Source organism: Myripristis murdjan, chromosome 21 (assembly GCF_902150065.1).
Source record: "Myripristis murdjan chromosome 21, fMyrMur1.1, whole genome shotgun sequence".
NCBI lineage: Eukaryota > Metazoa > Chordata > Actinopteri > Holocentriformes > Holocentridae > Myripristis > Myripristis murdjan.
The window spans coordinates 18,548,385-18,566,616 of NC_044000.1; the positions used below are offsets into that span (position 1 = coordinate 18,548,385).

General features: G+C 42.2%; 1 protein-coding gene across 1 annotated transcript in view; it reads left to right on the forward strand.

Annotated features, from left to right (window-relative positions):
* Positions 1-416: 416 nt before the first annotated feature.
* LOC115379602 (MORC family CW-type zinc finger protein 3-like) overlaps positions 417-18,232 on the forward strand; it is a 39,433-nt gene continuing 21,617 nt past the window's right edge. Inside the window, exons 1-6 of the mRNA XM_030080349.1 lie at positions 417-485; positions 1,466-1,538; positions 6,708-6,840; positions 12,915-13,154; positions 14,336-14,482; positions 14,658-14,802. Coding sequence (XP_029936209.1) covers positions 447-485; positions 1,466-1,538; positions 6,708-6,840; positions 12,915-13,154; positions 14,336-14,482; positions 14,658-14,802 — 777 coding nt within the window. The 5' untranslated portion in view covers positions 417-446. The remainder of the gene's footprint in view (positions 486-1,465; positions 1,539-6,707; positions 6,841-12,914; positions 13,155-14,335; positions 14,483-14,657; positions 14,803-18,232) is intronic.

The following is an 18,232-nucleotide window of genomic DNA, read 5'->3' on the forward strand; positions in this document are numbered from 1 at the left end:
AAATAGGTTTGTGCGGGGTGCGCCTCACTGCGCCACCCTGCACTGCGCAGGGAAACTAGAGCCCATGGTGTTTACTTGGCTAGCTTAGCTGAATGTTGTTTTCCCTTTACATTTTATGAAATATAGGCCTATTTTCCTAGTAAACTGATGCATAAAAATCCACCAGAATGCAGGAAATTAAATGTAAGATGCTCAAAATTTCCAGGGGGAGGACCCCCTGACCCCCGCTAAATGTGTCCCCCCCAATGTCTAAGGGAAATGTGCGCCCTTGACAGGAGGTGACAGCAAGTGCGTCATTTCGTGGTTTAATGCATCGCCAAAAGTTACCGCTGAAAAAAAGTAGCTGTCGATGCTGTGCAAGATAAATCTGAAGAAATTCTGTTAAAAGGTTGATGTAGCTACTTCCATCGGTCCAGCAGCTCGTCCCACATCCGTATTTACGGAAGATGGCAACCCAAATGGAGCGCGGTGTTCCCTTAAGTGTGGTAAGCTGTTATGTTTTTTCAGGAATTTTAACGGTTTAACTACTCTGTTATCACATATGACTGTTTGTCATTAAAACGCTTGTTGTGCTCCGAGCGTGTGGTTATGTTTTAGACGCATACTTGTCAAAGCGCAGTGTTTGCAGGCTTCACAGCCCTGCTCAACCATAACATTGGACTCAGTATGTTTATTTATATGAATAGTCTGTGGTAGCAACACAGCTGTTTCTGTCTGGAATGAGGCAGGGGGTCCCTGCGACCGTCAGCACCATCGGATAAGATACGATCTGATGTGTACATTTGATTCCTGGTGGAACAGATCGTAGACTTTTTGCTTTCACTTGCTGTCATGCTGCTGTCTACTGTATCACCACATACAACATTATTTGATGTGCCCATTTGGCTCAGCGTCAGAGATTTAGATCAGTTTCTATAGATCACTTACATAGGTGGATGTATGAAAATAGGTAAGCCACTTTCAGAAATGAAGGATCTAATTAAATTTAAACATATTTCTTTTTAGTATATTCAAGATTCATTATTTTATGAGTTTATTGTCACTCTGGTTATTCAAGTACAATTGTGTGAAATGCTTTGGCCAAGAGGCTATGTTACAAGAGAATGGAAAAACAACTGTAAATAAATGGGATTAAGTATGAACAATATCTACCTTCGAGGCAAAGAAAAATGGAAAAAAATACAGCCGAGGCAACAACATATTTACAGTCCAGGCAAAATGTATGCACTCAGTATAGCTACATATTTAGACAAATCTGGCTGATGGTTGCACAGGTTTTAAACTGCACATTACATATGTGTGTGGTGTTAATGTGTGTGTGTGTTTGCTATTTATTTAGTCAACTAATAACCTAGTAGTAGTAAACTATGCTATTTAGTAAAAAGTGGATCTGAAATTTCCATAGCGTCATTTGTTGCTTATCATGTAAAATTGTTGTATAATGTTTTTATTAATCCTCTGGCAGCTCTGCCCCAAGTTTCTGCATGCCAACTCTACCAGCCACACCTGGCCCTTCAGCGCCATTGCTGAACTCATAGGTGAGTCATCAACCGATACATATTTTCCAAAGAGTTTGACCTGTTTTTCAAAAAGACACAGTCAACAAGTCAGGAAGGGATTGGTTTAGTAACAATGATTTCAAACAAACAGCATGATAGAGGAGTTTTCACAGGGTGTGGTTAGAAGGGCACTGATAGTATCTGACTGGTTCGGTTGGAAAATTAAGCTAAAACAAGATCAATACATACATGGCATGTGTTTTGGGCAAATGTAAAACTTTTTGGCAGGAGAAAAAAGTCTCTGAACAGCACATATTTTCTGAAAATGCAGAGAGTATGTGCTACGTCTGAAGTTCATCAACATGGCACCTGTTGCTAAGAGGAGTAAATCTGCTGCATTATTTGTGCATGTAAATGTTTTATAATCAGCCAGTGCCAGGTAGCATGAAAGAGAACTTGGAATGGGAAAATTTGAGCTGACATGGCGACATGGCTAAATATCAGCTTACTTAGGTCAAGTACTCAGTAGTAGCATGTTCTTTAAATTTGGTTGGCCCAACTCAAAGTATGCTTGTTCAGAAACATAGCTTTTAAAAATCAAGGCCTTCACATAATCATTTTTTTTTTTTTTTAAACAAAAGTGCAATGGTTAGTCAGACCTGTTTTCTGCTGGGTGTGGGCACAATATAAAAATAAACTGAATGGGTGAGTGGCAGTTAGTTGTGTTTGGCATTATCTTCCAAATTAAATAGTTGCCTCCCAGCTTTTCCAGCTGTTTTTATATCATCCTCATCTACTATTGGTTTTCACCAGGTTACTACAAGGAATATGAATTTTTCTAATTCCATTGAATCCGTGTTGCCCATAGTACACTCAGTATACACTCAGTGGCCACTTTATTGCGTCCACCTGTACAATCTAATGCAGTTCAATGCAATAGCTCTGCCATCAATTCTACCAGTTAGGAAAGTTTCTAATTTTCTTTTTTTTTTTTTTTTTTTTTTTTGACATTGTGGAGAATGTGTGTATTTAATTCTGTTTATTACTGAGGTTGTAGTTTGCAGAGGTCTTGTACTGGACTACATTACGTTGAGAGGTGTTTTTAATTATCTGTCCTCCCTATTTATATACATGAGGGGACAAAATATTAGAAACACCTTTCAATAAAATGCAGTCCAGTACAACAGCACCACTAACTATGAGCTCAATACCAAAAATATAACTGAATGAACACCTGTATTACTGTGACAAACAGAAAACCTGTTATATACATTTCATTGTTTATAGAAACAAATAAATAAACTCCTTAGAGGAAAATGTTTCCCTGGGACACTGCCAAGTCACCAGTTCACTATTGTTGTTTATAATAGTAAGGCCTGCACTTTTGTTTTTTAAATATTTTTCCAATTTAAAAACCATGTTCTATCCCCCCGTTTTGTTCAGAGTGCTCAAAAATGATTTTTTTTTTTTTTTTTTTCACTTTTGATTTGTTCAGTTAAGTTAAAAATTGCATTGCAGGCTATGCCAGTGTAAACAAATATTTGTCAAAACTTCATAGTGTACCTTTAAGTTTTGCTCTTATATGAAGCTGACTCATTGTAAAGCTGCCAAATTATATAGGCTTTTGTATTCACCCAAATAGCACATTACTCTCTCTAACTTGTCAGACTTGCCACAGTCAGATTTGTTGATACTATAAGTAACAGAGTGAGTATATCAGAAAAGTCATCCCCTAAATATTGCGTGTAAATATTGCATGCTTTCAGATGAAGGTCACACCACAGTTATGCTGGTACTACTACTATTGATAGAACTAATATATTTACTGTACACTTTACACAACAAGATGAGAAAAACATATAAGCATAAACAAGTTATACAAAAACAAACAAAATACAAAACACGTAAAATATAATAAATGTTAACATCTGAATATATACGTTATAAAATCCAAACAGTGTCAGTGGTTAATCATTGCTGGAGGAGCAGCAGGAATCAAATGTTGTAAGAAGTTTTGAAAAGTTTTGTTTTGGCTGGATTTTTTTTTTTTTTTTTTTTTTTTTTTTTTTAAATGTGTAAGTTTTAGTTTCTGATATTTGAGAGGAGGATTTTCCATACAGTTGGAGCAGTGATGGAAGAAGTTCTGTGTCATGTCATAGAAATTATGTTTTGTTAGGTTTTGTTCTTGTGTCTTGTCTCATGACTTCCTGTTTTATTTTGAAATCCCACTCTCCTCTTATGTCAGGTCACTTGCCCTTTCCCTTGTGTGTTTCCCAATGGTCTGATTGTCTGCCACACCCTGATTGTTTCCACCTGTTTCCCATTACCTTGTGTGTGTATATATAGTCCATGTTTCTCTTTGTCCTGTGCCAGTTTGTCCTGCTTTGTCCTGTTTGGTCAGGTGTTCGTCCTTGCGTCAAGTCAAGTCAAGTCAAGTCAAGTCAAGTTTTGTATTTCCTTTGCTACTTTGTTTTGTCATTGACTTTTGTTTTGCCTTTGTTTCTAGTTATTCCTCGTTAAGAGTGATTTTCTGTTGCTACTTTTGTCATAGTGAATTTCAGTTGTTACTTTTCCTTATTAAAAGACTATTCATTTGAACTCTTGTCTGGAGTCGTGCGATTGGGTTCAGTCCTCGTAGTCCAAGTTGTGACACTCTGTACCACCAGGGGCCTATTTCACGAAACCTAGATTAGGCTTTAAACCTGGATTTAGAAGCTATCCAGGCTTAATCTAGCCAGGATTAGGGATTAATGGGTTTCATGAAAGGTGGATTATCTTGCGAGATTAACCTGGCCAGTAAACCTGGTTATAATTAGCCTGAACTCGGTTTCATGAAAGTAATCCCACCTTAATTACCATGGAAACTTAGCCTAAGCCTTAGCCTGCTCCGGACCAGGCTAGAAGTCAAGTTTAAATTAATCCAGTGCCCTGTTGTTCAACTTTGTGAAATTACTATTAGTTAATGACTCCAATCGTAAACCAATGACTTTGTTAATTCAACACCTGTTAGTGTATGGACTAATTTCAAATTATGCTACATTCAAATAAAATGAAAATAAATGCATTAAGATATAATCAATTTAATTATACTACTCTAATAGTGTGTGACCATGAATCATAGTTGTTTCACAGTGGCTCATGTGATATAATCATTGTCACTCTCAGTCTCTCATAATTATGGAAGTACACATTTAATTGGTATTGCCATGCAATCGTGACATTGCACGGCACTGCAAATAGATAGAGTGATAGATAGAGCGCATATAATAGGCCTATAGCAGCTCAGTAGGTTGACAACTGCTTAGCCTATATATTTATGGACTAAATAATAATAATATAAATAATATATATATTTTTGGACGACTTATGAATTAAGTTGGTCGGCAACACTTTGCCACGCTTTCTCCCTTGCTTTAATTGCCTTTACGTTTTTTTTTCGCTTTTATTAGATCAAAGTCAAGTCAAGTACATGAATTATAAAGGCAACACACATTTTTCAGTAGAGATGTTGCTGTAAATACACTTCAGTATAAAAATAACAAAAAAAGAAATTACAATGATTTACAGTGAACAACAAATAACAGTGTGGAGAAAGGAAACAAAGAAACAAAAAACTTCAGGATCTGTAAATGTGAGATGTCCAAGCAATTTCTGATTTGTGATTTCTGAGTTTTAAACAGTAGTTAAATGTGATTTAAATCTTTTTTTTTTTTTAAATAAAAGTTTATGCATAAAGATTATGTTGTAGTTTTTTAAAAATTTATTAAGAAGGTATAAGATGAACAACTGTGGCATTTTTCCATTGTACATAAATCAAAGATATAGGGAAAAAAAGGCAAGGAAATATAAAATCAATGTTAGTGCAGAATCCCAAAGTACTTCAGTAAAAGGCAAAAGCAGATTGAATAAAATAAACAGCAAAATAGGTAGGCTACACCGAAAAGAAAATGAAAAATTATTTAAATAATAAATAAACTAATATAATAGGAGAATATAGATTTCATTGCCTTTACGGTTAATAACCTCCTTTACTTCCTCATATGCTTGTATTAGGAGCTGAGTCTCATCCAGACTGAATGACGCAGCCCTCTGTTTCTCTTCCATGATTGGTCACGTTCAAGGAATCTACGATCGACCGGCATGGTCTTTGGAAGGGAGGCGATTGCGCAGCAGCCTGGCTTTCACAATCCGGACTCGCTAAAGTCGCTCCTTCTCAGCCTGACTTGGCTTTAGTGGAACGGAATAAACCAGGCTGTGAGGGGCAGGCTTTAGCAAGCCTAGCTTTGGCTTATATCCTGGCTTATTTAATTCACCCTTCGTGAAATAGGCCCCAGCTTCAGTTATTTGTTAAATAAATAAGACTATTTATTTAGAAACCCATTAGTTCAGTTGATACAAATTTATGAGTGTGGTGAGGGGCCAAGATCACTGATAATCAGACTGTGTTGTATTGGATGCAAGTGAAGTTGTTGGTTTGGTGCTACAGTAGGCTATGCATTTTGTGGAGCAAGTGAATGTGAGCAAACAAGTAGCTGTGTTTTGCATGTGTTGTAATATGTGGAGTATAGTGCCATGTATGCTGTTGCAGGAGATCAGTCCAGAGGTTATTAAAGCATGGATGGTGTTTCAGTAGCTCGGAGAAAATGCATAATAGGTGGGCAATGTTAGAGAAACAGAAAAATGGTATTGGAAATGGCACCAAAGCTTCAGACCGGAGGGTAGCTGTGACACTGTGACTGTCAATTATGTGTTAGAAGTTTTGGAGGGAGAGGGTTGGTATGGGATGCTCAGCTCTTAATGGGAATAAAGTGAGCTCAGAAAGGTATGATTTTCACCAAGTGCACTGAACTGGTTTTGGTGAGGGAGGACTGCCAACAACTGAGGAGCGTTTGATGGAGTGTTTGATGTTGTTGAGGCATGTGCTGAGTTCCAGCACAAGGAGCATGTCAAGGTAGCTGGAAACAGAAGAGAGAAAGATGTTGTTAGTGACTTTGTGCAGACCAGTTTCTGCACTGTGATGTATTTTAAAACATGATGGGATTTTTTTTTAAGTGGTTGTTGTACAGATGGTGTGATGGTGAAAGGTTTTTCATTAAGGATGAGCTGTGAGTGAATGCTGTGAGCTATCCATTGATATACTGCTATGCTGTCCTGTCTTAGCACTACAGTCTACAGTATTTTGGTTACCTGAAATTGCTCCTTTCCCAGATAATGCCTATGACCCAGATGTCAGCGCTAAACAGTTCTGGATTGATAAGACTGTGATCAAAGGACAAGATTGCCTGACCTTCGTGGACAATGGAAATGGGCTGACCTATGAAGCAATGCTCAAGATGTTCAGGTACAGATACTGCCTCTCTGTAGTCTTTAGCAGGTTGGGAAAAGTATTGAAAAATCTATCTGACAATTTCCACATTTTGAACAGTTTTAGAGCTTGACAAAATATGTATATGAAAATACTGTTCAGTTCTGATACAAATGTTTACATAGTTTATTACGCTGGTGTGCTGCTGTCATTTCACATGTTCTGAAATTTGATATAAGAATACTCTTAAGCTATAAAGTGATGTGGCATAATCATATTCCCTGGCCACTTGTGGCAAACTTTGTAATCACAGCAAATGAAATCATCAGCACTCAAAAATTGTCATGAACAAAGCACAGAATAGGCAGGACCCAAATGCACGACAGAGACCGGTAGAATCCAAGGAGCAGGTTTATTAACAGGCAGAGGTCGGTACACGGAGAAGCAGTCAGAACAGGCAGAGGTATCCAAAAACGTGAGGCAAAAGGCAATGTCGAAAAAACAGGCAAAGGTAATACACTCGAAGACTATGACTGTGACTGTGACAAAAACGCTGGTACGAGAGCTAACGCTACAACGAACTGGCGACGAGACAAGACACAAAGGGGGAATATAAGCAGGACTAATGGGGAGTGATTAGACACAGGTGCGGGAGACACAATCAGGGAACAGGTGAACACAGACGAGGAGGGGGCGGGGCAGACAGGAACCGTGAAACATGACAGTACCCCCCCCTCAAGGGCCGGCCCCTGAAGGCCCAGGCGCATCAGGGTGGGAGGCATGAAAGTCCCGGATGAGGGAGGGGTCCATGACAAACCTTGACGGCACCCAGGAGCGCTCCTCGGGCCCATAGCCCTCCCAGTCCACTAGGTACTGGATCCCCCGGCCCCGACGGCGAGCAGACAGGAGCCTCCGGACAGAGAACACAGGGCCGCCATCCACGAACTGGGCAGGTGGAGGGGGCTTGGCCGGAGGGACAAGTGGACAGGTTCTGACTGGCTTGATGTGGCTGACGTGAAACGTGGGGTGGACCCGCATAGACCTAGGGAGCTTGAGCTGGACAGTGACGGGGTTGATGACCTTGACAATGGGAAACGGACCGACGAACCTGGGAGCGAGCTTCTTAGACTCCACCCGAAGGGGCAGGTTCTTGGTGGACAACCACACCCTCTGGCCGTTCCTGTAATGTGGAGCGGGTCTCCTCTTACGATCCGCGGCTGCCTTGTAGAGGTTGGACTGCCGTATGAGGTTCTGGCGGGCTCGCTCCCAGGTTCTCCTGCAGCGTCTCACCAAGGCCAATGCGGAAGGGACCGAGGACTCAGAGTCTATGGTGGGGAAAAGAGAGGGTTGGTGACCGTGAACAATATGAAATGGGGAAAGACCAGTGGATGCAGACGGGAGAGTGTTGTGGGCGAACTCGACCCAGAGCAGTTTCTGTGACCAGGTGCCAGGATTCTGGGAGGCGGTGATGCGAAGACCAGTCTCGAGCTCCTGGTTGAGGCGCTCAGATTGTCCGTTGGTCTGCGGATGGAACCCAGAAGAAAGGCTGACGGTGGCACCAATCTGGCTGAGGGAAGCTTAGGCAAGGCAATAAAGTGCACCATTTTAGAAAGCCTGTCAACCACAGTCAGAACCACAGTGTTACCATTAGAGGGGGGAAGTCCAGTAACAAAGTCCATGGAGATGTGTGACCAGGGGCGTTGAGGGATGGGCAAGGGCCTAAGTCCTCCTGAGGGCTTCTGGCGAGAGACTTTATGACAGGCACACACGGAGCAAGCGTTGACATAATCGGTCACATCTTGAACCATTTTAGGCCACCAAAACCGTTGTTGCACTACAGATAAAGTCCTGTTAATGCCAGGGTGACAGACAGTCTTATTAGTGTGGGCCCAATGAACAACATCCCCCCTGAGGGCCTGCACCACAAAAAGTTTATCATCAGGGCATTCGGGGGGAATAGCTACCCCTTCGGCAGCGGCTTTAACCTTGCTCTCCACCTCCCATGAAAGCACAGCAACAAAACAGGTCTTGGGTAAGATGGTTTTGGGTTCAGAGTCAACATTGTCATGAGAAAACATACGCGACAGAGCATCAGGTTTGACATTCTTAGAACCAGGTCGGTAGGAGAGCGTAAAGTTAAAGCGGCTAAAGAAAATAGCCCATCTAGCCTGCCTAGCATTTAACCTCTTGGCTGATTTTAAATATTCAAGATTTTTATGATCAGTCCAAACCTGAAACGGCTGGGAAGCTCCCTCCAGCCAATGTCTCCACTCCTCCAGGGCCACTTTAACAGCCAGCAGCTCACGATCACCAATATCATAATTTTGTTCTGCTGAGGAGAGTTTCTTGGACAGGTAAGCACAGGGGTGGAGCTTACCGTCCTTGGGATTGATTTGTGAGAGGATCGCGCCAACACCAATGTCGGAAGCGTCTACCTCAACCACAAACTGCTGGCTGGGGTCCGGGAGGGCGAGAACAGGGGCGGAGGTGAAGCTCTTCTTAAGACCCTGAAATGCAGCTTCGCACTCGGGGCTCCAGACAAATGGTCTATGGGGAGAGGTAAGATCATGCAGGGGTGAGGCAATAGTACTGTAATTACGGATAAATTTCCTGTAAAAGTTGGCAAAACCCAGAAACCTTTGAACCTCTTTGCGTGAACTGGGAGTGGCCCAATCCGCCACTGCAGAGACCTTTTCAGGGTCCATCCTGATCTCCCCCTCAGCAAGCACAAACCCAAGGAATGAGACTGAGGGTTTGTGAAACTCGCATTTCTCTGCTTTAACAAAAAGCTGGTTTTGGAGCAACCGCTGCAACACCGAGCGGACGTGGCGAGTGTGAGTCTCCTCATCGGGGGAAAAGATCAGGATGTCATCTAAATACACAAAGACAAAAACATTAAGCATATCACGGAGTACATCATTGACAAGGTTCTGAAACACTGCAGGAGCATTGGTGAGTCCAAAAGGCATGACTAGATATTCATAATGTCCTGTTGGTGTGTTAAAGGCAGTCTTCCACTCGTCCCCTTCCCTGATTCTGACCAAGTGGTAAGCGTTACGGAGGTCGAGTTTAGAGAAGACAGTGGCCCCTTCCAATAACTCAAAAGCTGTAGAGATGAGGGGAAGAGGGTACCTGTTCTTGACTGTTATGTCATTCAGGCCACGATAGTCAATGCATGGTCTGAGGGTCTTATCCTTCTTATCCACGAAGAAGAATCCTGCTCCAGCAGGAGAGGAGGAGGGACGGATAATTCCGGCGGCGAGGGAATCCCTCACGTAGTCCTCCATGGCCTTGCGTTCAGGAGCTGAGAGAGAGTACAACCTACCCCTGGGCGGGGTGCAACCAGGTAACAAGTCAATGGCACAGTCATACGATCGATGTGGTGGCAGGGATGTGGCTTTAGCCTTGCTAAAAACCTCAGCTAAATCATGATAGCATGACGGCACGTTAACCAGGTCAGGGTTAGAGGTGCCGGAGGGGGGAACAGAACCTCTCGGTTTGAGGAGACAGGTGTTACACAGTTAGGGCCCCAGGAGGTGATTCTCCCATTAGCCCAGTCAAAGTCAGGATTGTGAGTTTTAAGCCAAGGGTGCCCTAAAATCACCTGATGAGCCATAGAATCAAAAATATGAAAACTTAACATTTCTGTGTGTGAGTCAGGGAAGATTAGCTTAACTGATTGAGCTCGGTGGGTAATCCTGCCCAGGGGAGTACCATCTACAGCCTTAACCTCAAGGGGGTGTTGGAGAGCGAACTTTCTCAGCCCTAGCCTCCTAACAAGGGAAGAGTTCATAAAGTTAGCGTCTGCACCAGAATCGATGAACACTGAAACCATAAGTGAATCAGAGTCAGAAATAATCTTGACTTGAGGTTGGTATTGGGCAGGATTACTAATAATGAAACTTCGACTCACCATGAGCGGCTTCCTAATCTGTGTGCCGGCACCCTTGACATGGCAAGCACTTACTAAATGCCCCAATTGACCGCAGTAAAAACATCTGCCGTCCCTCTGGCGACGAAGACGTTCTTCCGCGGGGAGATGGGTGCGTCCCAGCTGCATGGGCTCCTCCGCTGGGTGGCTAGTGGGGATCAGACTGGCTGCAGGTGGCCGGACGTGGTTAGGCTGATCCTCCGAGCTGCTCCTCCATCCCCGGTGTGGTGACGAGCGAGTCCGGAGTCGGCCCCGTTCCTGATAACGCTCGGTGAGTCTCTTATCGATCCTTATGGCTAAGGCGATGAGAGAATCCAAATCCCTCGGGAGGTCGACGGAGATCAGCTGATCTTTCACGGGTTCAGAAAGTCCTTGAAAAAATGCATCGATCAAGGCTGCACCATTCCACTCGCTTTCAGAGGCGATAGTGCGAAAATCAATGGCATAGTCCGAAACCTTGCGCTTACCTTGCCTCAATCTTAGCAAGGACCTGGCGGCTTCTCTGCCCGGCGAGGTGTGCTGGAAGACCTGCTCGAGGGCTCGAGTGAATTCGGCGAGGCTAGAGCAGGTTATCGACCCGCGGCTCCACTCAGCGGTGGCCCACGCCTCTGCTTGGCCCGTGAGGTGGGAGATGATGAAGGCCACCTTGGTCCGGTCCGTAGGAAAAGCCGAAGCTTGCAGTTCAAAATGCAGCTCACATTGCATCAAAAAAGGCCTCACATCACCTGATTCCCCGGAGAATCGCTCAGGACGGGCGAGCTGCAGGCATGACGAGACAGCACTGGAGAGAGGCTGCGAGTCAGTGGGTAATTCCGGAAGAGTAGCCGAGTCCGGCGTTTCCGCCGCAGGCGCGCTTTGAGGCATGAGAGAGAATAATTCATTAAACTGTGATTCCAGCGATGTCATCATTGAGTCCTGTCGAGCAGCCAGGGCTCTCAAATCCGCGCACAGAGACACGAGCTGGTCTTCTTGTTGCGCCAGCCTTTGGCCCTGCGCACGAAGGGCTTGACGCACCGGGTCTGAGTCGGCTGAGTCCATTCTGGCCAGTTCGTTCTGTCATGAACAAAGCACAGAATAGGCAGGACCCAAATGCACGACAGAGACCGGTAGAATCCAAGGAGCAGGTTTATTAACAGGCAGAGGTCGGTACACGGAGAAGCAGTCAGAACAGGCAGAGGTATCCAAAAACGTGAGGCAAAAGGCAATGTCGAAAAAACAGGCAAAGGTAATACACTCGAAGACTATGACTGTGACTGTGACAAAAACGCTGGTACGAGAGCTAACGCTACAACGAACTGGCGACGAGACAAGACACAAAGGGGGAATATAAGCAGGACTAATGGGGAGTGATTAGACACAGGTGTGGGAGACACAATCAGGGAACAGTTGAACACAGACGAGGAGGGGGCGGGGCAGACAGGAACCGTAAAACATGACAAAAATAAGTATATAAAACTTTTTACAACACACAGCAACAGAAGAAAAAGGACATGCTTCAGTTCCTCTACTGTTTTTGTGCTTTTTGGGTCATCACCCATTACACTCTGAAGACATTTGAGTTTAGTATGCTAGTTCTCTTTTTTAATTGTATAATAACCCTGAATAAAATTGTTAAATCCAAGTAAGCTATGAAAGGATAATACCAATGATTTTGCATTTTGAGCGTATTATCTACAAAATTGATATACCTCATATATTGATGTACTGTCTGCTAATCTTTTCCCAAAGCAAGCAGCAAGCAAGTTTAGATATGACTACTACTCCAGTACTGATACTGTACGCCAATATCATTTGTCATACCTTTTATCCAGCCATTGCATTGGAACCAGATAAGCAATTCAGTAAAAAAAAAAAAAAAAAAACTTGAAATTGGCCGGAGTGTAGTGGTCTCTCTGCTAGAAAATAGTTTCCATGGAAACATTTTCTTTGTGCAGCCAATTATCAGTTCTGTGCTTTATGACTGTCAGTGATGTTGTTGTATTATAAGGCAGTTTTCATCCAAAAATTCAAATTTGAAAATCAAGGGATATTGATTATGTGTTGTGAAATCTTAAGTACCCCCTCATGATTTACGAAGTGGTTTGTTGCAGTGTAAAATATGGGTAAATTGTAGTAAATGGGCCAAACATTCTAAATCACTGGTATGATCCTCTAAAGTCTCATCACTTTTTTCCTCAAGCTTTGGATACAGTGACAAGATTGCTGTGAATGGTCTAGAGCCTATTGGTATCTACGGCAATGGTTTCAAGTCTGGATCCATGCGTCTTGGACAAGATGCCATTGTATTCTCCAAATCGGAGAAGGCCTCTTGTGTTGGGATGTTCTCCCAGTCCTACCTGAAGGAGATTGGTGCTGAGCAGATCATTGTACCTATAGTCAGTTTCGAACTGACAGAGCAAGACAAGAATATCCTTTATTTGTTCAAATAAGCTGTTATATGTTCTTGATTAATTGCCGCAATTGAAGTATGCTTCCAGGTGTGAAGTGGCCTGGATCTCATTGCAACACATCTTTCCATGCGTAAACTAACTCTGAAATAAAAACTTTCATACCTGGGTCATTGGAGATTATTGGGGAAGTATTTTGGGGAGTGTTAGCGTACAGTTTTGCATTTTGTAAGGCAACTAGGGCTTGTTTTTCCACTAATTACACCACATCAGTTAGAGCAGAATGCAGCCCAGATTGCTTAAAGAGAAGTTTCCTATCACCTGAGTTTTTTAACATTTCATGATGTTGCAGTCTGAATTCAAAATAAAGTTTTGCATGTGCACTAAAATTAAAAACTAACATTTAAATCAGTCTGCAATTTGTACAACATCCCGATCAAAACAGATTGGCTCCTGTGGACCCAATGCAGTTGAGAGTTGTTAGGAGTAGTTAAGAGGCTGCATTTTTGCAAGATAAAGACTCACTTAGGGTGTCAGAGATGTGATGAATCAATTTTCTCTGTATTAGGATGCTTTGAGAAGTGCACATAAGATGTTACATGAAAAAGCAAGTGTGGGTAGTTCTGCAGACTGTCTGTTTTAAGGATGCTCAGGACATTCAGTCCTCTTCAAAAATGAGATTCTTCAGTGTAGTTTCTGCACCAATCTGCTTTCAGTATTTCAGATTCTCTCCCCATTTGAACAGGCACCTTCACTCAGTTCTGGCATGCAAAAAATGCAAACACACATCCTCATCTTCTGTTCTTCTCTTCAGTTAATTGGGTTATATATTTGGCCCAATTAGAGGCCCCCCTGCTCACTGTTTTTGACAAGGATACTTTGGTTATTCTGTGCACACCAGAAACAAAATAAGTTGTTCAGTCTTGATTTTAGGCTGTAAAAGCACATTTACTAAAAAGTCAAGGCTGTTGAATGAATTTAGAAGTCATTGTCTCTGGGCTCAATAAAAATTTATTGGAGGCTGAACTCCTGAACTGCCTGCAGGCCTTGACTATGACACATTTTTAAAGTTTTTTTTCTGCCTGTAATTAAGATTAGGAATTGATATTGTCTCAATGCCTTTGCCACAGTTTTTGTGTTGTCAGACAGACTGTACAGATCAGTTATGTTCCCATACTGAGTTGTCCTTGACTGTAGACTTACTCCATGTGAGAGAGCAACACAAAGCCAGTCTGAAGGACATCCTACGCTATTCCCCATTCAAAACACAAGCGGAACTTCTTACTGAGATCAGGGCCATCAACTCCACCTGCTCCACAGGGACCACCGGGACACGAATCATCATCTGGAATCTCCGCAAGTCTGTCGTCCCACCCCCAGCCCTATTTGTAGTTATTCCCACACAAACATATTGTGTTCGCCATCCACTTATTATAGAGAAATGTCAAATGGCAAGTGCTGTGGCATGTAATAATATATTGTTTGTGTTGTGTTCAGGGTCAAATAAGAAACAAGTGTCTTTTTCCCTTTTATAGGACATCCACTGGATTGACAGAGTTTGATTTTATGAAGGACTGTTATGACATCCAAATTTCATCTGAAGTCTACGAGGCAATAAATGATAAACCCCAACCAGAAAGGACCACATCATCCATCCCTGAGAGTGAATACTCATTGCGAGTAAGGAATAATCACACATATTACGCTATGCTCACACCATGTAGGGGAGGGACTGATCAAAACACTCAGCTTACTGTAGCCCAGTGCACATTTCAAGATGCATGACTTGGTTTTTGGAGATTTTTATTTGCATGTTTCATTGGCAGTATGAATGCAGATGGTGCAGATTCTAAATCCCATGAGTTTCACATAACACTCTATTCAATAAATTAACAAAATTCTTAAATTATTGTTGTGCACTCATGAGGCCTTAGGTATTGTAGCCATTATCAATGTGGAAACTCTTTTTACCAAACAGACATTCACCACCCTCTAAGGTCTCACTCACATTAGGTCCATTTGGCCCGTATCGTTGTAAAGCCAAAATTCCTCCCTCCCCAGTCCTCGGCTGGCCTGCACTCACATTACCTAAAGCCCAAACGCGCCGAAGCGTGATTGCCCCTGGTATGTACGTCATCACGTTGAAATACAATTCAAGCATGGCACGATGACTTTATAAATCGATGTAGTTCAAATACATTCATCATGTTTTCCTTTTAATTAAAAGACGTTTTTGTTCCTTTTAATCAGACATGGGATGTTTATTTACCTTGACAGTTTCGGAGGTAACTTCCTCCTTCTTCAGAAAGGTCCAACTGACAGCAGGAGCGGCACCTGTCAGATCCGGCAGACCAGACCTGACCGGGTGCTGCGGCCAGTGCCGCGGCCGGATATACGCACACAGTCTGCTGTACTTTCATTATAAACCGACTTTTGTTCTACGCGGTTGCAGCAGCACAACGGACAATGACACAGACAACATGGTTGATTATTGATTGCGCAACGCGGCAATTCGCCGGTAATCGCGGTGTGCATATTAAACAATTTTGCAGAGGCAGGGGGAAAGTTTCATGATTTACATCCGCGCGCTGCATGCGTGACCGTGTATGTGCTCATGTATGTGCCCATACCGTGCTGGAGCACACCTCCTCCAACCATGCCAGAGCAGGGGAAGTGTGCTATATTCAAGCACAGAACTGAGCGATCACACTGGTCAAATTATCCAGATTTTAGGGGCAAACGTGCTTGGGCGCAGTACAAACTCGGTAATGTGAGTGGGCCCTAATTGTTTTGAGACCCTTAGCATTAAAGAAATCATACACACACACGACAACCAGATATTCAATAGTTAACTGGCCTAGATAGCATATACCTCTAATAACTGGTGAAGGTCAGAATACAGTAGTACAGCACTCAACTAGGTGGGAGAGGATGTTGTGATCAGTGATGGAGCCACTATGGAACGAGTAATTTTGACTTAAAGAATGTTACTTGGACCTACAGATGAACTGTAAATTGATTGTAGAACAGGCAGTACCTTTGGTGAACCTGCAATTATAAACAGTAGTCGAACAGGAGGTCAGCAGAGATGACACACTCACTGGCAGTATGCTGCGTGTTAAATTGATTAGACACTATTCAGTAGTGGATGGTTGTCAGTTTTCACACACTCTCAGGCAGTGGATTTGTTTATCTGATTTCTGTGCAACAGGACACACACATGCATGCTTGCAGAGTGAAGGACTTCAGTGTGATCAGGGAAGTTAGAGCAAGTCCAGCTCCCTTCTTTGTTTAAAACTTGAATAGAAAGCCTCTCCTCATAGAGCCGAAATTTGACTCTTGTGGTGCCAAAGTCTGTGTTTACTTGTTGCTGTGTAGTAGGGCTGGATAATATATCAATATTATATCGGTATCATGATATGATATTATTGTCTGAGATTTTGGATATCGTAATTTTGTGACATGCCGTAAGTGTCTTTTCCTGGTTTTAAAGGCTGTTTTAAAGTGAAAAGATGCAATTTTCTGAACTTAGACTGTTAGATTAGGTTAGAATTACCTTTATTGATCCCCCAAAGGAAAATTGTGCTGTTCTGTTCTATTGTATTGTCTGTAATTTGCTCACGGGGTTGGCACCCATTACACTCTTGTCTGGCCATGAAGGGGTCCTTCGAGATTTCCTCCATTTTTTCTTTGTTCTGTTGTTGTTGTTGTTGTTGTTTTGCCTGCTATAGTCAGGGGTGTCGTCCTGTTTTGTCTGTTGTAAACTTGGGGTCATGTAAAGCCCTTTGAGAGTGTAAACAGTCATATTAAGCTTATAAACTTTAGCTTCTAGCTTTGCTGTTATGCTGTATAACTTCCTGCTTGTCATCATATCCACATTACTAAAGACTGTCAAGTAGTATGTTGTGAAAGCAACAATTATTCTGTTTGGCCATGCTTTGTTCATATATATATATATATATATATACATATATATATATACACAGTACAGGCCAAAAGTTTGGACACACCTTCTCATTCAATGCGTTTTCTTTATTTTCATGACTATTTACATTGTAGATTCTCACTGAAGGGATCAAAACTATGAATGAACACATGTGGAGTTATGTACTTAACGAAAAAAAGGTGAAATAACTGAAAACATGTTTGATATTCTAGTTTCTTCAAAATAGCCACCCTTTGCTCTGATTACTGCTTTGCACACTCTTGGCATTCTCTCGATGAGCTTCAAGAGGTAGTCACCTGAAATGGTTTTCCAACAGTCTTGAAGGAGTTCCCAGAGGTGTTTAGCACTTGTTGGCCCCTTTGCCTTCACTCTGCGGTCCAGCTCACCCAAACCATCTGGATTGGGTTCAGGTCCGGTGACTGTGGAGGCCAGGTCATCTGCCGCAGCACTCCATCACTCTCCTTCTTGGTCAAATAGCCCTTACACAGCCTGGAGGTGTGTTTGGGGTCATTGTCCTGTTGAAAAATAAATGATCGTCCAACTAAACGCAAACCGGATGGGATGGCATGTCGCTGCAGGATGCTGTGGTAGCCATGCTGGTTCAGTGTGCCTTCAATTTTGAATAAAACCCCAACAGTGTCAAATTATTTGTGCAGCTTCCCCACTTGAAAAGGATCATAAGGTCCATAGGAGATTAACTGGGTTTCACTCATGCAATGACCACAACTTTTTCTTTGTTTATCTTCTTTACTTCTGCATAAACTTGGTTGTTTTACAAGCAAGCAGGTGAAAAACCTTCAATGACAAAACAAATGCAAAACAAACTATTTTAAATAAAATTCATATGAAAAATAAACCACACAATGTACATGCCTTGCATCTCGTTTTTAAACATTTGTAAATTATCATTACTTGTCTCTTTTTCCTAATTAATTAATTAATTTCTAATAAATATTAACAACCATTTTAATATGTAGTCTGAAATGAAATTTTTCAAATTATAGCAGACTGAATTTTAGCAGCATTTCACCAATTTTTTTTTCAATATTTATAATCTCAAACCCAAAATTATCTTTTAAACAATCATATTACTTTTACTTCTTAACCCTCCTGTTATGTTCACATTTTTGAACATCCTTTATGTTTGGAGTCAATTTGACCCCT